The sequence below is a fragment of the Musa acuminata genome, chromosome BXJ3-5 (genome assembly GCF_036884655.1).
Source record: "Musa acuminata AAA Group cultivar baxijiao chromosome BXJ3-5, Cavendish_Baxijiao_AAA, whole genome shotgun sequence".
Lineage (NCBI taxonomy): Eukaryota > Viridiplantae > Streptophyta > Magnoliopsida > Zingiberales > Musaceae > Musa > Musa acuminata.
Window position 1 is genome coordinate 2,169,654 of NC_088353.1, and position 24,635 is coordinate 2,194,288.

At 36.8% G+C, this 24,635-nt stretch overlaps 3 protein-coding genes across 5 annotated transcripts; all 3 read left to right on the forward strand.

Annotated features, from left to right (window-relative positions):
• The first annotated feature begins 1,547 nt into the window (after positions 1-1,547).
• LOC103983799 (uncharacterized) lies at positions 1,548-11,417 on the forward strand. The gene is given in 17 exon segments (XM_065150190.1): positions 1,548-1,901; positions 2,317-2,419; positions 3,863-3,932; positions 4,019-4,057; positions 4,214-4,331; positions 4,405-4,462; positions 4,585-4,706; positions 4,708-4,765; positions 4,848-4,908; positions 5,636-5,695; positions 5,795-5,814; positions 6,005-6,070; positions 7,257-7,424; positions 7,594-7,851; positions 8,643-8,855; positions 10,483-10,754; positions 10,880-11,417. Coding segments are annotated over 17 exon segments (1,929 nt in total). The 5' UTR covers positions 1,548-1,803; the 3' UTR covers positions 11,025-11,417.
• A 1,251-nt stretch (positions 11,418-12,668) lies between these two features.
• Positions 12,669-16,453, forward strand: LOC103983800 (sec-independent protein translocase protein TATA, chloroplastic). 2 transcript variants are annotated; one of them, XM_009401085.3, is made up of 3 exons: positions 12,669-13,052; positions 15,192-15,374; positions 16,073-16,453. In XM_009401085.3, the coding sequence occupies exons 1-2, from the start codon at positions 12,735-12,737 to the stop codon at positions 15,333-15,335; spliced, it is 462 nt and encodes a 153-aa protein (XP_009399360.2). In that variant the 5' UTR covers positions 12,669-12,734; the 3' UTR covers positions 15,336-15,374; positions 16,073-16,453. The 2 variants fall into 2 exon arrangements, with proteins under 2 accessions (XP_009399360.2, XP_009399359.2); XM_009401084.3 differs by lacking the exon at positions 16,073-16,453 and having other exon boundaries at positions 15,192-15,494.
• Positions 16,454-17,513: 1,060 nt separating this feature from the next.
• On the forward strand, positions 17,514-24,444 carry LOC135637797 (transcription factor UNE12-like). Of its 2 annotated transcripts, none has more exons than XM_065150598.1 (7): positions 17,514-17,831; positions 18,007-18,102; positions 18,694-18,813; positions 19,256-19,321; positions 21,838-21,903; positions 23,120-23,194; positions 23,821-24,444. In XM_065150598.1, the coding sequence occupies exons 1-7, from the start codon at positions 17,571-17,573 to the stop codon at positions 24,046-24,048; spliced, it is 912 nt and encodes a 303-aa protein (XP_065006670.1). In that variant the 5' UTR covers positions 17,514-17,570; the 3' UTR covers positions 24,049-24,444. The 2 variants fall into 2 exon arrangements, with proteins under 2 accessions (XP_065006670.1, XP_065006671.1); XM_065150599.1 differs by having other exon boundaries at positions 17,516-17,831; positions 18,010-18,102.
• The last annotated feature ends 191 nt before the right edge of the window (positions 24,445-24,635 follow it).

Sequence of the window (24,635 nt, forward strand, 5' to 3'; positions counted from 1 at the left end):
ACATTGTGAATATGTGTAGCATAATGCACATGTAACTTTCTTTTATTGATTGCAAGGAATTAATTTACTTGAATTAATTCTTTAGTTTTTACTTGGTTTTATTATTTATTTACTGATTATACATCCATCTATTTGTGCTCATTTTGTAAAGAAATAATAAGAAGAATAAGAATCTTCAAAACAACTTTATGTCTTTATTCAGTTTTTGAATCCAATCAACTAAAATATTTATTTGAGTTGAGATTTATAATATAACAATATCAATCAAATATTTTATTTCAGTTGATTTCACTATTTCTTCTAACCTTATACATATAACAGTCACATTTGAGGTTCTTTATCATGCAAAGAAATTCTAGTCGATCATATTTATTTCACTTCTACAAAGAAAATTAGAAAATAAGATCCAAATCACATTTGGTTTATTCAACACATTTATCAGATTACTAACTTACTGATGTTCTTATTACATTGCTTTTGCAAAAAAAATTAACCTCTCTTCAAATATTCGAACATAAATTGACATAGATTTACGAAAAGTATCATTTTATGAGTTTAATAAATAAATTAACGAAAGACGGATTTAGAGTTAAATAAATCAACTAAGCTAATTGATGCAGAATATTTTGATAATTAATTTTAATCCATCAAGTGATCACCTGTATAAAAGAAAAAAAAAGGTCAAATCAACCTTCGCTAAGCAATAATCCGAGGGTGGTTATGATATGTCAATCTCTGTAAATTGTAAGATCATTCGGTTTAATTCTATTGACTCTTGTGAATTATTGTGCAGGGAGATTGTTCGGGCCTGTTCCCTTTATCGATCTCCATGGATAACAGTTTATGAGAGATCATTTGAGCTCGTTACCCCTGTCGACAAGGCACCAAAGGAGGGATGTTTAGGTTATTATAAAAGATTTTCTCAATCGATCAGGTATAAAAGTCAGATATCGCTCCCAAAACCTCTCATATTCTATACAGCCTCGAAAATTAATTTAAATATCGAAAAGATCGAATCGGGAAACTCTTCTTGCCACTAACTTTTGTTAAAAGACCTACGAAAGAGTTGGATCTCACCTTGGCCTGAGGTCACTTCAGATACTCAAAAGCCACTCGAAGACTCCTTCCGAGTTACCTTTGTATCGAGAGTTTCTCCTCAACAATTATAAAACATAATTTACCTTCTATAAACTATCAAAGTCAATTTGTCCATCCACTATGATGGCAGAGAGCTATGCATAGTGAACATGTTATCAATGTGATTTCCAAGTTCCCAGTAGGGTTAGGTTGACCAAGTCAACCTTGATTGGCATCTAATGCACAGAATTATTAGCTGTAACGACAGAGTCCTTTGCACAGTAATTTCTGTGAGGGAGACGTGAAACTGCCCTAAAATGAATGCAGCGGGTGCATCTACAACCGTTCATCGTAAGAATCTCCAATCTTGAAGCGCAGATCGCCGTTGGATGAAGTCCAAGTTTCAACAGGTGGAAGGTTAATTTGGAATTAGAACGGTTCAAATCTCGATACTTCTCTCTCTCCATCTCTCTACCTCGATCTCTCGATCTCCGGAGGCGTCATCACATCCCTCTCTCTCGGAAGAAACCCCAACCCAAACTTTTCCCTATCCTTCGATCGCAGACTCGCTTAGCGACCTAGAGACTGAGGGGGGAAAGCGGTGCCTCCGCCGTAGCCGGTGGATATATTTCCTCTTGGAGCTTTTCGCGGAGGCAGCTCTACTGATCTGGGAGCTCGGTGGGATTCGCTGGATGCGATCCGGGATCGGCAGGTTGAACGAACGAGATGGAGGCGTCCCTGCAGGTCTTGGCGTTTTGGGCGGTGATCTTGGTTTGGTCCTTCGCATCCGCTTCTTCTTCTGGCCCGGAGGATTTCCGCCGAGCGTAAGTGTGATCTGTTTTCATGGTTTTTCGTTTTGCGAAATCGTTAGGGTAGTGTGCGCGAATCGATGGAAAGAATGGTTTTGATGCGGCATGATGAGATCTTTTAGCTGATTTCTGACTGTGCCTGTCGATTATAGCAAATGCCATCATAATTACAAGGGCATTATGTAGAGTGGGATGATGACTCCGAACTTTCGATCTTATTGCTGATCAGTGACGACATTGGTCGAACTACCTTGATGATTAGGTCCTTTGTATATCCTATGCAACTCGGGGAATAAATCCTAATAGTCCATTTTACTGCACCAAGGAAGATTATACTGCTCAACATTTAAGCTTTCCTATTGGTTGACTTAGTAGGGAACCGAGCAACGGTTCTTTAATCTTTGGTCTTAGCTTGATACCTGTTTTGCAGGTTTCCTATTGTGGAGCCAGATTCGGAACATACTAAACTGCGTCTTGCAAGAGAGGGTTTGGAGGCAATTCAAAGAATTACTACCCCTATTGCTGCTGTCGCAGTAAGCACTAAGTTTATCTCTCGAGTCCGTTGCAAATCATAAGATGTTTGAGATTTATAGATTTGGTCTCACACAATTTACAGTGTGCGAGGATAGGGTCATGCAAGTTTTAGTTCTGCTTATTGCATCGTTACATTCTTTTTTCACTCAAATTCACATACACAGGTTCATTCTTTTTGATTTTGTGATTTATGATTATGGCTGTGATAGGAAGGGGCCATGATGAGAACAGTATTTTATACATTTCAACTATGTGAGCATTTTGGGGCTCTATCACGAGTATATTCTTGGGTATTTTTAATGCTTATTTCTTCTTATTATATAGATTTAATCAATTAACTTATTATCTTTGGATGATTTTAGAAATAATTGCTATATAGAGATAACTTATTGTCATATTTTTTTATTAATTTCCCTACATTTTAGTTATATTTTTATTTTAAAATAATATTTTTGCCAATTCCAACACTACCAATGTGGTCTTGCTGGTCCCACCAATTCCGTTGATTCATCTCCAGCTTATCCCGATCTTGATTCAAATTTTGCAACTATGATTTCTTCTCTCAGAAGTTCTTTTACTACCTATCATGTTGGAGTCTTCTTTAGTAAGTTCACATGATCCCTCTCCTTGAATCTATTCCAGTGATTTAAAAAGCGTTAGGCGCCAAATGGCGCCAAGGTCCAAAAACACTCGAGGTGCTAGGTGCTTGTCCGAGCGAAGCGAGGCGCTAAAATATAAAAATATATAATATAATTAATAAATATAATTATTTAAAATTTTAAATAAAAAGTATGCTATTAAATTAAGAAAATCTAAAATATAAAATTAAAATAATATATTATTAATATAATAAATACAAATACTATTATTAGTATACTGTTAACAGTATACAGAAGGAGAAGAAGGAAGAGGAGTGTAAGGGGGTGCTGACTGAGAAAAGAGGCAGCGGGAGCGGCAGCGGCAACGGCAACGGGAGCGGGAGCGGTGACAACGGCGAGCAGCGGGAGCGGGGGCGGAAACGAGCAGGGTTAGGGTTGGGCAGCGACAGCTGATATCGGTGCTTTAGTTGGTTCGATTGAACCAACTAAAGCATCGGAGACCGAACCAGACCTAAAACGCTGGTTCGATCGCCTGGTTTAACCCAGGCGCTCGCCCGAAGCGCCCAGCGCCTAGGCTTGGGCGAGCGCCCAGGCGGCGCCTCTTTGAAGCGCGCCGCCTGGAAGTGAAGCGAGGCGCTCGGGCCTCGGCTCGCCTATTCTGCATCATTCTTGCTCATCACCAAATAATATCCTTGAATGGATATGGCTTCACACTTTTTAAGTCATTATGAAAATTTAGTTCTGTAGTAATATTGCCCAATATAATTGTCAATTAGCATCATTTTAATCAGTCCCTTATCATAATCTCTCTTTATTTTTTAATAACCATGATTTCTATCTCAGGTTATTGGTCCATATCGCTCAGGAAAATCCTTTCTTCTCAACCAACTTCTCTCCCTTTCTTGTGATGAAGGTGCATTTCTTATTGTTCTTGCTTTAATTTGACAAATTACTTAATGTTAACATTTTTATTGAATATAAATGAATTGTTATGTGCAGGTTTCGGGGTTGGACATATGCGTGATACCAAAACCAAAGGTCAATATACACTGATTTATTCAATATTTACCTTTCCAGTAATTACCAAGCCATATCTTATAATCTTGCATTAGTCAACATTAGTAATTTATTCTTAATATTTCTCTTGTTTGTTGCAAGATCTTGTATTTAGTAAGCAAGCGTCTTTTGATACAGGCATTTGGGTTTGGGGAACACCAGTGGAATTGGATATTGATGGAACAAAAGTATCTGTATTGTACCTAGATACAGAAGGATTTGAAAGTGTTGGCAAATCAAATGTATATGATGACAGGTAATACCAAAATTTACATCATTAATTTTGCTACAAAATACAATCATGTTAACTTTGTCCTTGACTTCTACAGGATCTTTGCGCTGGCTACTGTAATGAGCTCTGTTCTCATTTATAATCTTCCTGAGACGGTTTGTTATTTATCTGGATTTAATGAGTCTACAATTGGTGCTACCGACTTCTTTTTTCTATGCTAGATGAGATTTTATTCACTTATGATCTCTATTCTTCAAATTTCTGTTTCATGTTGTAGATTCGCGAGGCTGATATATCTCGGCTCTCATTTGCTGTTGAAATTGCAGAAGAATTTTATGGAAGGTCTAAATTTGAATTCTGTTAGTGCAAAAATTTTGTTATTGTTAGTTTGTTGATTTTTCCTTTCTAATTACTTCTGGATTTTGCTCATCTGTTGCTTCATGGAGATCAGGGTGAAGGTAATCTACTGATATTATGTGCTTAGTGGTTTAGATAACCAAATATACTTGTAGTTATTCACAATATGGTGTGTTTATACAGGGGCAAGATGTTGCATTTGAGCCTGCTAAACTCTTGTGGCTTATCCAACGAGATTTCCTGCGTAAGTTTATTTTCTTATCTGTTTGCTTGAAATAGTTTTAAGTAATAGTGACAATACATGTTAGTAATCGACAAAAAGTTTTAAAAGGCTAACAAGTAGGCAACAACAGCAACTACCACCATAACAAAAGATAGACTAGAACATCAGGACAACTGTTACTGGAAAAGAAAAAATATGATGTAATGGAAGATTCTGCCAAGAATATGAGACTACAGAAGATTCTGCAAAACAGTTTTTATACAATAGGTGCTACTACCTAGGTTTGCAAAGTGAGACACCCTGTATTAGTTAGCATTTGCAGAAGTATATATACAACTAGTATTTTACATAATCTACGATATAATGTTATAATAAGAGAGTAACATGTCAAGCAACCTGAAAAGGTCTTTTGATCCATGGACAACTTCTAACATTTTTAATGACTAAAGTGATTTGATTTTAATGTTCTTTTTACATCTCGGATTTTGTTTGATAGTATTTTGACATGTATGTTGTATTTGAAGTAGTCCAGCAGATTATACATTGGTTGATGTGGTTGATACTTTGCAGTGCCAAGTGAATCAGAGTTTCTCAACTTTTTTTGTTACGTTATGTACCTAGAATTTTGAGTAATGCACTTTGATTTATCAGAACATTGAGATGCCGTTTATCCCTTTTATGTCTGCATTAAAATTTTACCATCTCTTCATGGCTAGTTCACTAAAAATTATATATTTTGATTATGCAGAAGGAAAGTCTGTTCAAGAAATGGTGAACGAAGCCCTTCGGCGCATACCAAATAATAATGGTCAGTCTTATCTGATTGTCACTTCATTTTCATTTGCTATTTATGGGAATCTTATGAAGTTACCTTAGTATTTATATTCAATCTTTTTTATGGTTTCAGGAGATAGAAACATTGATCAGGTATGGTCCAACTGTTAATTCTTACTTTTATGTATAAATGAACAATATTTGAAAATTGTCCTTCCCTGCTCTTTTCAAGCCTCTTGGCTCTTTTGTTAACATTAATATCATTTTTAATAGAGTTGTGTTTAGTGAGCTCTCCTATGTTTTCTTAAAAACCTTTGCTATCCATTTTGATGTGGTGAATCAGGTTAACCAAATTCGAGATTCCTTAGCAATAATGGGTGACAATAGTACTGCCTTTAGCCTACCACAGGTAAACATTGGTTATCGTTGATAATATCACAGTTTATCTTAGTCAATGATTATATAATTTGGAGATTTTGATCTTTTGCAGAAGTCTTCTTTGGTATGCCCATTTAATTTCCTTAATAAAAGGGCATTTTTATTATTAAACTTTGTTACAATAAGCATTAATTGTCTCTTATTTGTTAATGTTTCTGGATGACATCATGTCTTGTTGTTTTATTGCATATGATCAGGCATCAGCTATGCCAAGTCGGACTTGGTTTTACTGTTGCTACTGGAATGTGGACTGTGTTCAACAATTGTGAAATCTGAGATTATTATTGGTTATTTAGTACTAAAAATGAATCTATTCTGAATGATAATTGAGATTCTTAGTTTTCATACGTGCTTAAATCCAGGATTGTTTTATTAAAAGGCTCATCACACTTGGTTTTGTGTATAAATCATAGATATTTTGTTAATGCATTATTTTTTGCTTACTTGCCCTTATAGCTAACTATAAGAATTATCATCTAAGTAGTTAATGGAAATTGTTACACAGTTGTGATGTGGGCCATAAGTGCAGTTGCACACACAATAACAAGATTTTTGTAGTAATTCTGTAACTCTGTTCCATGGTACATGTTGTGATGCCTGCAAGATTGCATATTCACTGAATCATGGTTCTCAATCTTGGATACCAGAACCATCCCTGTCCCTGGCTGGCCAGCATGGGTCTAGTACACATGGCATACCAATTTATGCTGGTATATACTGCAGCACTCGAAGGGGAGGGGAGGAGAATGAGAAGGAGAAGCGGAGGACAAGGAGAGGAGGAGGAGATGATGAAGGGATGAGGAGGAGGAGACGAGGAGGGGATGAGGACAAGGAGGAGAGGAGATGGATGAGGACTCAATTTTCTTTTAAGTATCCATGTTTCATGTGTCTTAGCTTTTGCAACATTCATGGGCTTAAAAGCTCTTTTATTTTTTTCTTATGTTGTTATTGTCATTAGTTGATAGTATATTAGTTAACTTTCTGATAGTTTATTGTTTGAATTGGAATGTGGAACCTGCCATCATCGTGTTTTGCTGCCCTCACTTGGACGTTGGAAGTTATTCTTTTATGCTTCTATAAGTTAACATATGCTCTAATATACATTTCCTGCAATTTGTTACTTTATGATCTGACAAGAGCCTTGAAACTTCTGACAGCCTCATCTTCAAAGGACAAAACTTTGCGATATGAAGGACACTGAGCTGGATCAGTTGTATGTGAAAAGAAGGGAGCAGTTGAAAAAACTTGTTGCAACCATTATACGTCCAAAAGTTGTCCAGGGAAAACCTCTAAATGGAAAGGATTTTGTAGCTTTCCTAGAGCAGGTGCTTTTGCATGAATTTGTGTCCATTCCACAAGTTATCTGTTTGTTACTGTTCCTATGCTTGGATACTTGATGTGGTTTTCATGCACAAATTAAAACCATTAAACTTGAATTTGAAGTATCGAGCATCATAAGTAGCTCTAATTATTGCATCCATTGTTTCTTTTCAGATTCTTGACGCCCTGAATAAAGGAGAAATTCCATCCACAGGTTCTATTGTTGAAGTATTTAACAAGGTGATTCTTGACCATTGTTTGAAATTATACAGTCAACGGATGGACATTTTGCGGCTACCAGTACAAGAGAACAGGCTGCAGGAAGTTCATGAAGAATCAAAGGCTGAAGCAAAAAAGTTGTTTGATCAACAACATTTTGGTCGGCATCATGCTGAAAGATCTGTTCTAAAACTTGACGATGAGATACAAAAGGTGCAACAATGTGTTCAATGCTAGAAGTTTTGCATAGACATACTAAATCAGAGCTCTCCAAGAGCTACGCCAGCATTATTTTTTCACTTCACTCACATAAGGGGACTAAATAGGTGAAAAAATTGGCAAATACAGGCAGTTGGAATTGCAAATGTTTTGCTTGAACTTATGGTTAATACTTAGTGGTGCAGTAGAAGAGCTGCTAGAAATATCTTTGACCCTTAAAATTTTGTAATAGGTTCTGGAATTCAGGTGGCTTTGGAAGATGGATGGTTGCAGAAAAAAAAAAAACTACCAAGAGAAGTCAGACTGGAAACGAAGTATATAATTTGAAAATGAACTGTTCAAGGGTATTTAAAAATATATCTTTTCATATTTGTCTTGATCTGTGATTTACTTAAATGGAGACTAATATGTGACTGAATTCAGATCTGAAAGGTTTATAACCTGCTTCCTAATTGAGAGGATTGCAATTGATTTTTGATAGGAAAAGAAGAGCCTAACACTTGGACCAGGGAATTTGAGTTTGTAATTGGACTTTTTGGTTGAGATACTAAAAAAGATGTTAAAACATGCTCTCATATAGATCTGAGTATGAGTATTACTTGTCTATTTTGCATCATTTATAAATTTTAAAAGTGAGATTATGAAATCTGTTCAGGCAATAGTGTTGCATTGAGGAAATGCATATGAACCTGTAGCTTATGGGCCATATCTGCTCTTATTCAGTTTAGATATTTTTCATGCTTATGAAATTATCTTTGTGCTTACTTGTACAATTGTCTTATCAGGTTTATAGAACATTCCTTCTGGCAAATGAATATCACTCATCAAAATTGTGTGAAGCCAGATACACTGAGTGTGAGGATAAAATGGATCACCTTCAAGTCATGAGACTTCCTTCCATGGCAAAATTCAATGCTGGTTTTCTTCAGTGCAATCAAACTTTTGAAAGAGACTGTGTTGGGCCTTCAAAAGAAACATATAAGCAGAAGATGATGAAGGTAAGATGTCCTGTGACTAATTGTTACAATCAGTTTCCTCTTATTTGATGGGTGAAATATTGACTGTGATTAGATTGTGTTAAAGGAAAGATAATGGTGTCTTTTCAATGCTTCAAAGGAAGATTCTGAATTTGGTGGGATTAGCTTATCATAAGAAAATGATGTTATTTCACTTCTGAAATACTTTGCTATGAGCTACGTTAACTGGATATAATCTTATTGCCAGCAGGGATATGTATTAGATGCTCCATTAGTTGCATATGTTAATGTGTTTAGATTTGTTTTTGATAGTACCATTTCTGCTGAATTATGTGCCAAAAGAAGTGGGTTGATTTGACACAAGGCTGATGAACCTGAACGGCTGGGCCCAGTCTTATCCTCAGAAGTTCAAATCTTGCCTTGCCCTGTTGTAAACTATAAATGGACCAGTCCCACCCAGATCCTCTGGCTTGGTTTGAGCAACCAAGTCTCTGGTCTGAGTCCTGCTAATTCAACTTGCATTGGGCCTAGGTCCAGCCAGTTGACACATATAGCAGCATGTTCTTTTTCTTTTTTATTTAAATAAACACCTCTTCAGCTAAATTCTTGCTTGTTGCTCGTTGTATTATGGTTTCTTACATCCTTGCGACAACCTGAAGTAATGAAACCACTTCAACCTCACCCTCATTTACCTTACCATGAAGTTCATCTAATTGGCATATCCACACTTCATACCGCAACCCAAAATATTCCAGTTTCCGGGTACTTATGGTCTAAACTATGCATTCAGTTGATAGGTGGTTCACTGGCATCCAGTTTGCTGTTATGCAGGATCACATGGTATAAAAAGATGGTGACATCCCAAAATATAGAGAGGATCATTTGACAATGCAAGACAAATTTAGAATTGTAGAATACTAATGATTTTTTGCATTATTAGTGATTTTGGTTAGCAGCTGGGCTCCTGGTACTGTGTTCGAGGAAGGTGTTCTGTGTTGCATTTCATTCATTTGCATAAGGAATTAGGATATGTGGAAGTCATTACTAAAACTTAGTGGTGGCCTAAGTTTGAGAATATCAAATATTTTAGTTTTGACTAAACCTGGTGAGTTTTTTGTTTGTTGTATATACTTAAGAAGTATTCCGAGAGTGTGCTAATTTAGAATTGTCTTATGATCAATCAAAATTGGCAGGTGATGAATCAAGGGATTCTTTGGTTGTTATCTTTATAAGTTTGACGATCTTTCTATGCTTCAATTTAGGAATTTATGTTATTCTTTGTGAATTGTGATGTTACGAGTATTTGAGGATAAGAAGAGGATGTACTTGTTTCTGTTTTTTTTTCCTTTGGTTTGCGACATTTTTGGTATGATTTTATCATTTTATGACATTTATAATCTGTATTAGATTATGCAATCAAGATTCACTAGAGACGTGTTTCTCTAACGAATGTCTGACACCTTCTGTTAGAGATGTGTTCAAGGTTGTAATAATCTAAACTAATTACTGTGTGAAAATCAGCTAATCAAGTTAACTGCTATTATTGTTTGCTTGAGAAAAACCGTTCTGGGCTCTTCTTCAGATGATTCGTAATCTTATCAGTGAACCAAATGAATTGTTTCTGATCATGACTTTGGATTTTCTTCAGATGCTTGGAAAATCTCGGTCCCTTTTCATCAAGGACTACAATCAAAGACTCTCAAATTGGTTGGTGACTTTCTCACTTATTGTGGCCATAGTGGGTCGATTTATCATCAAGTTTATTTTGTTGGAGATTTCTGGTTGGCTGATGTTCATCTTCTTGGAGACATACACAAGAATGTTCTGGTCATCAGAATCACTGTATTACAATCCTGCTTGGCACATTATTGTGTCTACATGGGAGACTATAGTTTATAGCCCTATTCTTGATTTGGACAGGCAAGACTTTCTCCATTTCTTGTCATAGTTTCAACTGACATTTTGATCACACTGCAGATTACTTACCATATTAAACAACCTTTTTCACTGATCTTTTTATCTTTATATTTGCAATACTGGAACAGATGGGCAATTCCAATTGGTATATTGCTTCTTGTTCTGCTTGTATACTGGCGGTGTTATGGTAGGAGGAAACATGGATCTCGTTCGCTGTTGCCACTGTACAATAGCCGCCAAAAAGCTGGTTCCAATCGTCCAAGAACAGATTAAATGAAGCCTCCCGATGATACTCCAGTATTCAGCTTGTTAAGGTAGCAAACATGTTATACATTCATCTTGGACGGGCCTTGTTTTTATGGTGCCTGGCCAATGCTCACAATCATCTGGGCATGCAAGATATGGTTACAGATGAAAAGCTTCAAAGCATCCTACATATGATATTAAGCGTTTTTTTGGGTCATGAAATTTGCAGATTGCTTCACAGATTGGTGTTTTTTATTTAATATTCTTTTGCCATGAGCACCACAATCTTCTCTGTGCTACTATCTGTTCAAGTTTCTATCATCTTTGTCATGTTATTCTCAATATCTGAGACTTGTGATATCATTTGACATGTGTACCAAAAGAAACTATCAGAATCATTCATCGGACTACCCATTCTTATGGCTGCTTGTGAAGAACCCTTATACATCAAATGTTTGACTACTTCTGTCATTGTCTGTTCAATCTCCGCTGACATGAACTGTTGAAATTTACTTCTTGATGAATAGATGTATCTAATTGCAGATGAAGATTCATTTTATGTGGAAACTATTTTTTTTTCTTTTCAGCTATGCTTGTGGCAATGTATATACTATATATATTTTGGCAAAATGTTCAATTACATCTTCAGTCAATACTCTTATATTTTTCTCCTTATCATGGATGGTACAGCCGTGCAATTATTTTCATTGGATTTATTGGCAAGCATTGAAATCCTTGTATGCTGCATGACTGGAAGGAGGACCATCATGGTTATTTTTATTGAAACAACACATTTGCTGTGGTACAGAATATAAGATCTATTTAGTGTTGGTATTATGGCTGATGTGTTTACAGTCTTTTCTTTGTAACGAGTCATGAGAGGCTGATATATTAATTGACTCATCAACTTTTGTGGTGATACGAATATATTACAATTACAACCATATTAATTGTGATATATCATTTTTATGTTCAATATAAATCTTCATATTCCTCTTCCCTATACATGTGAAGGAGACTTTATTAGCCCTTGATGGAATATTAAATAGGATATGTGAAGAAGGGCATTTTAGTCTTTTTGGGTAGACAATAAAACAGTCAATAATATTCACATGTGTCATTACTCACGTGATTGGCTTGTTGGGTACTTATGATTAGTAATCTCCCATTTGACTTAAAGCCAATTATTTAGTCAATGGATTTATAATGTTATCTTCAGATGGAACTCTTTTCCACTGTTACATCTCCTCTCCTCGGGTTACGATCTATCTGATAAGTTGGAACCTCCTCGGAACATTTCTGATTAGACTCGGGTTCCCTTATTTGAGTAATCGCCCTATAGTTGTCGCAATATAAGGAAGTCGGCTCCTCGCTATGACTTCCAAATTTGTGATGAACTTTTCACCTAGACTCTCTCCTTTGCTGCATTTGATGCAGCAATGTACTCCGCCTGAAAAAGGGTATTTTAGTCTTTTAGACAATAAAACGGCCAATAATATTCACCATTTCTATAAAAAGAAAGAAACCGGACCGCTCAAGCATCGGTTTACGTTAGCTAAGGTCTGCTCCGATCCGATTAAAATCGACTCAATTGACCGGGCCGGTTCAGTTCCGTCATCCATGGGTCCCACTTCACGGCTGGTAACCCCATGTCAAAGCCAATGGCGAAATAACAGACACCTGGAAAACGTGAGTGGTTTGCGATCGAGACGGGGGAGCGAACACATCCGGAGAGAGATGGCGGCCATGACCTTCTCTTCTGCATCCCTAATGGCGAGCACGACTCGGCTGCCGATGAAGGCCTTTTCCGTCGGCTCGCCTAACTCCGCGTTCTTCGCCGGCGGCGGAGAGAGGGTGGCCCTCGCGCGGTCGACGCTTGCGTTCGGGCCCCATCCCCGCCTCCGCCGCCACCGGGGCCTCGGGTGCCGCTGCATGTTCGGCCTCGGGGTCCCGGAGCTCGTCGTGATCGCAGGAGTCACCGCGCTCGTCTTCGGCCCGAAGAAACTCCCCGAGATCGGCCGCAGCTTCGGGAAGACCGTCAAGAGCTTCCAACAGGTTCGTCCCTCTCTTTTGCCTCTCGAGGAATTGGTCGGTGGGTTTGTTTCATTCCAGTTGTTCTTAGGGATTGAATGCCCTTTTTTCCTTTGAATCCTGCACCTTGTTTGGTAATCCGGGCTTTGATTCGGGCGTTTGGTTGTCTTTCTATTCTGTTTTATGTGCCTATATTGTAGCGAAACTATTCTGCGTCTGCTGGATCTTGAGAACATCCTTTTTTAGATCAAGATTTAGGATGCTGGATCAACTTTTATGAGTGATGTACCTTATGGTCAATTGAGATCGACTCGAGGTATACAATTTCCTTGTATGAGTTGCCCAAACAACTGAGTATATAACACTCAGGAGTCGCACCTAGGAACTAAGGTTTGAGACAGCATTCCTTGAACGTGCCTCTTATCAGTAAATAATTTCTGAGAGAGAGCAGTATGGTCTACACATACGCAAATAAAATTATGGCCTGACAGGAACACACAGAATTTAGGATTAAGATGTTAGAATATGAAGTTGAAAACTCGGGGCCAAATTCCTCTATCTTGAATGGATATATGCAGGCTAAATCATCAATACTTGCTGATTCTGGATCTCCTATTGTTTGATATGTGGACACTTCCAAAGCTTCATAATTAGTATAAAAGTGGACTTCTGATAAAACCTGCAAGTATTCTAGCTGCAATCTGGTTCCTCAGCATCAAGTAGTTAGTTGTACTGGTGTCAATCTTTTTTTCAAGCAATGTGGAGTAGCTCCTGCAGGTTAAGATGCTTAACTTAGAAAGATCAGCAATAGATTATGGCAGAATCTATCTAATGGCTGTTAGCATGGCTTCATTCCTTTCGAATAATGAGTTCTCAACCAAAGCATAAAGAGAGAGCATTGTCAGGAAACTTAAGTCATTCAACACCAGAGTAACTCTTTGAATTCAGGGTTGGGACTTGTTGGACCAAGCAATTCAGATTGGTGGATCAAAAAAAAAAAGAAAAAAAGAAAAACAGAACGTATTTTAAAAATATAATAACAAAAAAATGAAATAGAGTTAAAATTCTGTTCCCTAGTCCTTCAGCCACTCTAATCCAATTATACAAGTTACATAAATCAAGCTTGAATTTTCAGTCAAATCAAGAATAGTTATGAGTAACGTAGATGGGATAAGTGGATCCTTTTGTTTAATATGGCCTAATTTATGGCATTAACCTTGTTCTCTTGTGAATTTCACTCAGTGAGTGGTAATAGTACAACTATGGTGGTGGACTAAACTGACTGTAGATAGATGCATTAGGACATAAGATGACATGTGATGAGATGCGATGCTTATGCGAATAAGCCACTTGCTGGCTAAAATTCTTGGTGAGACTTTCTATGGATCTTTAGAACATAATCAAAGTTCCCTTTTTGTCTCCTTATTAGTGATGAGATCAACAATGAGTTATTTTATGGTATATTTTTGAATAATGCAATATTTGACTTCTCTACTTATCGAGATTGCCAAAGTCTTCGTTGTCCATGTTTACACGTTCTGCTTCTATTAGTAATTTTACTAAAGCATGACCTTTCAAATGCAGGGTCCCCTTTAATTTCACTTACCATCATGGAGAAGATGTGTGGTTATTCTTGTACTTTTGTTTTGATTTCTAAAAAGATACAATCACCCCGGTTATGAAAGCTTTTATGATTCTTCATTAAACATGCAATTTGTGAGGTTGCAACTCAGGATATGATCATACTTGGTTATTTAATTAGTCTCTGGTCATATGTGGTGTATCTGTATGGTTTTATCAGTATCACACCCAGAGTCGAGAATTGATGGTCCCATAGTAGCATAAAATATAATACAAATTAAATTTAGCTGGCCAACTGACATTTTATGATGATTGCTACATTTGCATGCAAGATCATGAACAAGGTTGAGATACTATGGCTGTAAATATTGTAAAATAATCCTATAATCAGAGTTTTTTCACCCTTGAATAATTGACACTTAAAATGATTCTTTTTCCTGAGGTCGATTAAGAGTATGTAGTCCCTTGGTTGTTTTGACTGCATACTGCATGGTATACAGTTCAAGAATCACATTCCTTTGGTATGTTGCTGTTGATGTTTACTTCTTTAATCTTACTGATTAACCTATCTTAAATGCTCAGGCCGCAAAAGAATTTGAAACTGAATTGAAGAAGGGTCCTGAAGATTCAAGTAAATCACCTCCAGCTGAAAGCCTCGACAAAGGCGTGAGCAGTGAAGAAGAAAAGGAACTTGAAACCTCAGGCGGCAAAGAGAGCTCCTTATGAGCTGTCGTCGACAACCATTTCTCAGTGTTGTATTATTAGGTATATGGGTTCTTTCTTCTCTTATGCATCAGACATGAGTTTCCGTGGCATTTCTTGAGTTTCTGTTGCTGCTTATAAATTTTCTGGTATCTGAATGGATTAGTAATAAGTTGAGTGATAGTTTATGTCTACCCACTCAAAATTAGTGGTCAATCATTACTTCTGTGGAAATTCTCTTGAAATCCAGAGCCAAATTCACCTGGTAATATGCAAGCAAAGAAATAGTATGGCCAACCGAGCCGAGTGTTTTCTCTTGACCTCTAACCCCCGGGACGATGCTCATATTCAAAAGTGAGTTTCCATGTCACAGGTAGGGATATTGTTGTATAAGTGTTTTTTTTTTCTTTTTCTTTGAGAAAGAAAGATGATATGATGGTAGCTTACTACATGGGATACCGTTCCAAAATATACATCAGGAATTACTTCCTACCAAAATTGATAAGACTAAAATAGTCAATTCGGAGGATCCCTTCCTGTGGTTTGTCTGACTTTCGGACGAAAATTGATTATCAGAGTTATAAAAGGGTTTGCTAATCGATCAAATCCTTTTTCTTTTTTTAGGGCTATAGGGTTGGTTTCCTCAGATATAAGAACTCTTACATTCAACCCGAAACGGTAATTGATAGTTTTTCCTTCTCAGAAAAAAAGAAAAATACTTGTACAAAATTATTATGGCTAACCTGCATTTTTTTTTGCAGAAGTTACATATGCTCATCTGCATGTAGCTTCTTTAAGTTGCTTAAATGAAATTTCTGGGCTCTGAATCTGGATTGAAGCCTTGTGTGTTATATCGGTCCTGATGGAGGAGAAGGTATATAACTTTATGGTGTTGTTGGATGCTTGACAAGATGAGTGTAGTGATTATTTTGAAGCTGAGGCAAACAGGAGTAAGGTTATGAGACATGCATGCCACCTTTAGACTTGTGACAAGTTAGATCAAGGAGGTCTAATCTGGTCTAACATTCTATGGGCTCTTAGGGGAATACTTTTTATTATTTTTATGTTGGTCATATCATAATAAAGGACAGGATCGAGATCGATCCATATCCGAATTGGTCATCCATCGAATAAACTTGTTGGATTGTGATTTGGATTAGAAGAATATTATTCTGATTCATATCCATCTTAAAGTGGATTACGAGCTTCCAGATGATTGATTTGAGGTTATGTGCAATTAATGTTTGGATGAATGTTAAGGAAAAGATAGGGTTTTAATACTTGGATGGAAAATATGTTATTTCCAAACTTTCCAAGGATAAACTATGTAAAGTGATTGAAAAATATAATAAAATTTTAAGAACATAGAAAATATGAAGGGCGATTTCCTTACAAAAATATTCCTATCTTGGGTATTTTTCAAAAGATATCTCATCTTTATTTTTTTTTTCTCAAATAATATTCCTAATTAAAAAAAATCTAAAAGACCCCTCAAAAGTTTTTTCTTCAATTTTTTTCTCCCTTTTTTTTTTTTCAGTTTTCAACTATTTATTATATTACAGCGCTTTCATTTAGATCGTTTATAATTTTTTTAATAATATTTATAGTATTTTATTGATATATTGAAAATACTATAGATCTGTATCACTTTGATTATCATTGCTCATAGATCATTATAATATCATATTTTTAAATTTATAATTAATTTGATTAAGGTTAAGAGTCAATTTAGTGTTTTCAAGTTGGTTTTATAATGTTTTTATTTAATAGCTAAAATACTGTAACAAGTAAAAAAAAATTAAGGGATAATTTGGATTTTTTTTAAATTAAAATATTATTAAAAAAAAAAGATAAATGTTTTATAAGAAAATACCCCAAATATCAATATTTAATCGTACATTTACTAAAATAATAAGATAATTGTATTGTATTTTTAAAAAAAATAATAGTTGATGGGAAGATTTGGGGATGATAAGTTTGATTGACTAAATAAAAAGAATAAATATTTGATGACATGTTTGTCTGCATATAATATTATTCTATTAAAAATATGCTTCTTTTTTATTAAAAATATATTTGGAGTCCGCATCAAAAGTTTGAGCTTTTTTGACATAAAATAAAATATATTAAAACAAATCTCTCTCTCTCTCTCTCTCTCTCTCTCTCTCTCGTATAATATAATAAGAACAATAATAATTTCTCTATCATTCCGCATTCTCCGTTACCAAACGAAAAGCCATCGTCCGAGCGGCCGCCGCCATGGCGAACCAACCGCCGCATCAGCAGCCGGACGGCATGGCCGACGACTTCTTCGAGCAGATCTTCTCCCTGCCCTCATCTTACACCGCCGGTGGGGACGCCGGCCTCGGCGGAGCCGACGGTAGCCTCGCCGGGGTTCCCCTCCACCGGAGGCCAGCCGACGCACCCGGTGGCGTAGGTTGCGCGTTCCCCCTGGGGCTGAGCTTGGAACAGGGCTCCTCGAGCGGGAAGCGTCTTCGCGAGGACCCGGAGGGAAAGGCGGTGAGCCGATGACTCCTCTCTCTATCTCTCTCTCTCTCTCTCTCTCTCTCACCGATTTGGCACCCTCTTGGGCCAAAATGGCGGATGTTGATGTTACGTATGCTCGTCTTTTGTGAGTTTGTCGAGGGACAAATGTGACCTTTTGGCGAGCTGACCGGGGTCTGTGGCTTTGAAGCAGGAGAGGGATACGTTTCCGTCGGCGGGGTTGTTTGCTCCGGGGTTCGGCCACATCCAGGCCCATCAAATGCGACCTAATCCTCCTCCTCCTCAGGTCCGTTGGTTTCTTCAAAGTCCTTCCCGTTTTATGGCGTAAATCTGCCGGTTTTCGTAGGTATTCACGTTCTTGATAGGCCTGTCCAAAATCATTTGTCGTTCAGATATAAACTAAAATGACTTCTTTTATTTCTTTCTTTGGAGGACTATGTATCACCAAATTTGAATTTCTTGATGGTTTCTCTGAATTTTTGGTTGTAAATTCATATGAACTTCTGTAGATGAAAAGTCGAATTATGAAGTAAATGAGGTTATCTACAGCAAGAAACACGAAAAATCATTAATTGTTAATCAACTCCATGCTAAATTCATGTTCGAATTCTGCAAATATAGTGGAAGGAAAACAAAAAGTAAGATGAACTCCAATAGTTAAGAAGCTTGGTCCTATATGTAGTATCTGTTGCTGGTCCAGGATGAGGAGAGCTGGTTATGGTAACAGGTACGTGCATCTAAGTATGTTCCTCTCTCGTCTACATGCTGATTCCTATTCTCATGTGATTGATATTTCTTAAATTGTTGGAGAGGGTTCATTTGTCTGTCATTTTTGCATATCTTCTTTTCTTTGAATTCCTCTTTCCAAATTTTGTAGGCTTTCCATGGTCAAGCCAAGCAAGGTGGAGTTGCAGCCTTTCCACAACCTCCAGCTCCACGACCAAAGGTGCGGGCAAGGCGTGGCCAGGCCACTGATCCTCATAGCATTGCTGAGCGAGTAAGTTCTGACACTTCGTAAAGATGTTATCATCTAAACTCTTCATTGCACTTAATGGTAATAATATTTTCCTATTTCTAAACATACATGATTCTTCCGTATCAATTGTATCACTTTAAAGTTCGTGATTTTACTAAAAAGTCTTGTGAATTCTAAAGTTTTTTTAAGCATTTAATGTTTTACTTGTTCGTTTGTATCCTTTAATTGTCTTATATGTGGCATTCAATAATTGAAGTAATGAAGTTTCTTTGAAACTTGCCCAATCTTAATTTATCTTATGTTTACTTATACATACTGCACAATCAATTTCATCAAGTTTTATTGATTATCTTTTGTACTCTGTCTGGTACTAGTGTTTTCTTTACTACATATGGAAGACATTGTTTCCTTTATATATATTCACACCTGCTCTACTACTGCATTCTTTTCTTGTTGATTGCAGTTACGTAGGGAAAGAATAGCGGAAAGAATTAGAGCGTTGCAGGAATTGGTACCCAACACTAACAAGGTGACTAGATGGGTTTCCTTTTCATATTTTCAGTTCCATGAAAGATGGTCTTAAGGTTTTCATAGAATATATACATCTCTTAATTTTAGGAAAATAATTCAATGTTTTCAGTTAGTTTTTATTTGAGTCCTGTATAACTCTATAAAACAACAACATTTTCTTGATATCCAAGGTAACTAGATGTCAGAAAGTTTCTTTTTGAAAAAAAGAACTTGAACTTTGTTATTTATTATATGTGTTGCAAGGGGAAGGACCAAAAAGGTTATTCTTCCTGCTAAATCATCTCCGGTATTCACTCGTTTTTCAGTACCACATAAGAGTCTGCAGAAAGAAAATAAGTGCCAGCAAAGTTTTACACATGCAACAGCACAATTATATGTGTTGCAAGGGGAAGGACCAAAAAGGTTATTCTTCTTGCTAAATCATCTCCGGTCTTCACTCGTTTTTCAGTACTACATGATATTCTTAGTGTCCGCAGAAAGAAAATAAGTGCCAGCAAAGTTTTACACATGCAACAGCACAATTAAATCTTAGAATGTTCTCTGTGTACCTATATGAGTATTTGACTTTATGGATGAGATCTTTTCTCAGTTGCTACACCCGGGCCCTTGGGGAACAAGTTGATTGGGCAAAGAACTTGTTATTCTTAAGTTTTGTGATATATCATTATCAGGTAGTACTTTTGATGAATAGATTATAATCAAAGGTAGAGCTTGGGTCTATTGGAGTTCTGATGATCCATGTAAGATACATTATGGCCTCTATATTTGCAAGTATTTTTCTAGTTCTTCTCAAGAAGGCTGTATTAGAAAGTTCATGTCAGTTTGCCATCACAAATTATGTGGGAGAAGTGTAAATAAATTATACCAAAATCTAAAGATTGGTAAAAGTCAAGATTACCGTTTCTTTTTTTGGTGATATAATCTGCAGAATGATTGAGGATAGCTGACTGTTTTCTGAGCTTTTGCATTCCAATAGAAGCTTCACAGACATCTTGGTAGTCCTACTGCCATGGATCTTAGATCTTATTTTTGTGTTATCCCTTAGAAATTACAATATCTTGAAAGTTCAAGATTGTATTGAACTTGATCCTCAACTTTGTCTGCTATATCTTATCTTAACCTTAAGTAATTCTTAAAGAACTGCAAAAACTTCCAACCTAACCCCGATTTTGTTTTCATATGTAGTAATGACTCTTAAATGTTCTCAATTGTCTTCTCAGTTGCACTGTAGCACACATAATTCATCATGGAAACCTAAATTTCACTTCTACATTTCAATACTGTTGCTTCATAGTCTTGTGAAATGAACTTTGATCGTTGATGTCTATTAATCAGTTCTATTGTAAATATTATATGCAAATTAGTACAATCCATTTTCTGTATGCATGAAATTACATCACCCTTTCAACCAGGTTATTTTTCTCCTTTGAATTACTTTTTGACTGTTGGATACCCTTATATACCTCAAAAGCTCAGATGTTTGGAGCTTAGATAATTTGAGGTTGGCTTTGCATGTTTTAACCCGATCAATAGTAGTGGTGTTAGTAGCGCTTCAGTTGGCTTTTCCTGATACAAACTGGTGTTTGTGCAGTTTATAAAATTGAGATTTCTAGTTATTGCTTTGTTTCCTTTCCAAATTTGGTATTTGATACAAGCTTGGAATGGAAGAGTGTCTGCATATGCATTGTTGGCCTAGGCTATGCTATAGTATCAAGTATTTGCCTTCATTAAGTTGCAATCATAAATCTCTCAGAAGATGTGACTATAATTTGCTGTTCTTGTGGGTTGTCAGTAGCGGTGAGCTAACAGCAGATAAGTGAAAAAGCTACTTTTGTATCAGTTAAAAACAATGATGCTTGATTCCAGAATGAGAAACCAGAGAATTTCTGATAAAGATTATTCCCTTTTAGGAAAGTTCTAGAAACTTAAAGCACTTGCTGTTTGTTGTCTTTGCTTGGGGTTTTCTTGTTGGCATAAACTCTGCACCTTTATAAAATTAGAATCTTATGGAGATATAAAGCTACTGAACATCATCCTTCCAGACCCACAACTGGTGAATATTACAGATTTAACCATTGTCGGACAAATTATGTTCATCCCCTTCTATCTCGTGCTCTCCTATGAAGTAAACATGTGTACTCAGGGGCAGTATCACGTTCACCGTAAGTTTCTTCTTTCTTTACAAAGTTTCACAAGCCTTAAATTATTTGAAGTTCCTGGTGAAACTCTGCCCCTAGGTATTGTTCTTCTTGGGGTTTGATCTATTAGTGTCTTGTGACATTTCTGTCCCTAGAGAGTATCTTTCCCCTAGACAAAGATGGTTAATGGTTCCTTTATTGTTTGCATCGAAGAGGTGATTCTTCTTTTTATGTGGATTAGATAATGTTTGGCAACTTAATTAATATTGGAACAATCCTTAGCAATATGGGAGCTGTCTTTTTTTTAATTAATGGACATTGGTTAGCGAACTAACTAGTATTGGTCTTTGTCCATTGTGGACCTTTTTCTGTGCAGACAGATAGAGCGGCCATGCTTGATGAGATTCTAGACTATGTGAAGTTTTTGAGGTTGCAAGTGAAGGTATATATATGATTTCAGAATAATTAGTTTTCTGGAAGTAAAATTGATGCTCATGATTGAACTAAATTTATCTGGTCATTGCTTCATTTAGACTTGAACTTATTTTTTCTAAATTTGCATTATCTAAGAGTTGTTTCAGTGCAGTCTATCATCACAATTGTTTTGAGCGGCTGTTTGTTTAATAATTTAGAAGCATGTACAAAAATTCACTGGGCTGCCCTTTTAGCATTAACAAAAATTCTTATCACATAGCTGCTGCACTCCTTCCTCTCTCTCCCTCTCTCTTGCTTTTGGATGCTCATGTGTCAAAAGCTGAACCATTAATAATAATTTTATTCATTGAGATGCCCATTCCACTTGCTTAGTTCCCTATTAATGAATGTTAATACCTGAAGCCAAAATGTTTCAACTTTCTTTTGCCTAAATGATAGTACCTAATTTACATAAACTTTTGTCTAGCCTTTGCTTTACCAGCTTCCTCTCAAAAATTACTTTTAAACCTATACATGTACTTTATTTGTGTTTTTTACTTGTATGTTCTTGTATCCAGTGATCCATGACATTGCATTAGTTGCTGCATCCCGTGCCAACTTAACATTGCAATCATAATGAATCTACTGAAGACTTCAAACTATTGCCAATTTTTTTATGTCACCTATCTTCTATTAGAGTCATTGTGTCATGCATGAGTTGCAGCTCATACCAACTTTATTATTGTAATCGTAGTAGATCTATTGATGACTTTAAATTGTTGCCAAATGTATGAAAAATTATATGGAATGACCACCTGCAGTGGGCATGGTATCGTATTCACTCATTAGTTTGTGAACTATCCAAAAATGCTAACAGAAACAGCAAATGCAGCCACTTCGTTGTGTACCAAAAAGTTCCAATCCAGTTTAGTTTCTCGATCTGCATCATTTAAGCTACAGGAGACTTTCTCAAAGAAGCTTCTGGACCATCATACCATGGTGCATGGTCTTCTTTGAAACATGCCAAGACTGAGTATATCTTGCGCTTTTGAACTGCACCTTCTGTTCATCATTTAGTAGCTTGTTCTATATCCCATTTCAGTAACTTATCGCAATGGCATACTTAGAATTCTGCCAGAATCCCATTTATGAAGGTTTTCCAAGTGATGTTGTATCTATATTATTTATTTACCCCCTTTCTTCCAAAGTGCATGCTTGAACTGATTTCATCCTTAAAATGTAAGGTACTAAGCATGAGCAGGCTCGGCGGTGCTGGTGCTGTGGCACAGCTGATTGCTGATATTCCCCTGGCAGTTGAGGTAATAAACCAATACCTGCATCTTGAAAGATGAAGGCTTTTCTTTTCTTTTCTTTTGTGAATGCACAGGCAATCTTCTTTCAGTTAGTCACTCCATGCATTCTGTGTGTTCTCGCAGACTTATATAATGGCTAATAGACAATCTTGCATACTTGGTGATGTTTGTATGCAACATGTTTTAATGTGAAGGAGAAACAAAAACTTTCAGATTATTTAGTTTCTTTTCTGAACTGATTAAGCACTTGGCATGTTATTAGTTATTTCCTTCTACCGCATGTATCCGTCAGTGCATCTAGAGATTTTGTTCTTTGTTGATAGACACTTGCTAATGCTTGCTGTACATCTTACTGATCCAGTTCATGGCTACTTGCTCATGTAGGAATGTAATGTTTATGTGCAATTATACATTAATGTTTCTACAAACATTATAGTGCATTGCTTGATCATTGTCGTTAGGATTCTTGCTGGTGCATCTTACTGATACTGTTTGTCAATACACCATTTTTCCTTGCCCATGAACATTTGCTCCTTTTAGAACGTAATGTTTATCTACATTAATATTTCCACAAAAATTAAGTAAGAAGTACTCAATTTTATCTGATGACCTTGCTGCTTCGTCGTCGCCAGGGAGAGGCAGGCAAGGGCGGTACCAACCAACAGGTGTGGGAGAAGTGGTCGACAGATGGCACAGAACGGCAAGTAGCAAAGCTTATGGAGGAAGATATTGGAGCGGCAATGCAGTTCCTTCAGTCCAAGGCTCTCTGCATGATGCCGATTTCACTGGCCATGGCAATCTATGACGCACACCAGCCTGATGCCCAACCAGTCAAGCCTGAACCCGACACCCCTTCATAACGAAAGCAATTAACCTAACCTGTTTCATCAGTATAACAATATGTACCAATCAACTCAGCTATCATATGATGTCGTTTTCTACCTTTTTTCTTTTGTCAAAGGTTGTATGATTGCAAGCCTATGGTTAGCGAAGAGTCTACTCATCTCGACAAATCTTCCAATATGCTTTTGAATGATGGGAGGAAAGTCGGCAAAGTTCTTTCCTGCTCATATTTGTTTTCCTGGGGTTGTAATGCACTGACAATGCACTTTGTTGTGGGGTCTGCTTTTCTGTAGTGGGCACTGGTCCTGATCAAGAAAAGGGATACTGATAGGTTTGGATTAACATGATGCTACATAGAGATTATAAGTTGTAATGATTGTTGATGATGACAGTGATGACTTTCTCTCTCTCAAGTGCTACTTAAAAGACAGTGCTTTTTCTGTAGTGGAATTGATCAGGAAAGGAATAATGGCAGGATTTGAGCTAACATGACACCTCAGAGAAATTGATGATGGTGGTGGTGGTGATGGCTGGCTTTATTTCTCTAAAGTGCTGCTCCTCAGATAAGTCAAAGGGTGGCTGATCATGCACTCATTCTGCTTTT

Bases quoted from the DNA above. Each gene is read 5' to 3' on its own strand.
- LOC135637797 (XM_065150598.1), top strand. From the start codon at position 17,571: ATGGCGAACCAACCGCCGCATCAGCAGCCGGACGGCATGGCCGACGAC. The intron at 19,322-21,837 runs GTGACTAGATGG...TTTTCTGTGCAG, and splicing joins TGGTACCCAACACTAACAAG to ACAGATAGAGCGGCCATGCT. The intron at 23,195-23,820 runs GTAATAAACCAA...CGTCGTCGCCAG, and splicing joins ATATTCCCCTGGCAGTTGAG to GGAGAGGCAGGCAAGGGCGG.
- LOC103983800 (XM_009401085.3), top strand. From the start codon at position 12,735: ATGGCGGCCATGACCTTCTCTTCTGCATCCCTAATGGCGAGCACGACT. The intron at 13,053-15,191 runs GTTCGTCCCTCT...TTAAATGCTCAG, and splicing joins CCGTCAAGAGCTTCCAACAG to GCCGCAAAAGAATTTGAAAC.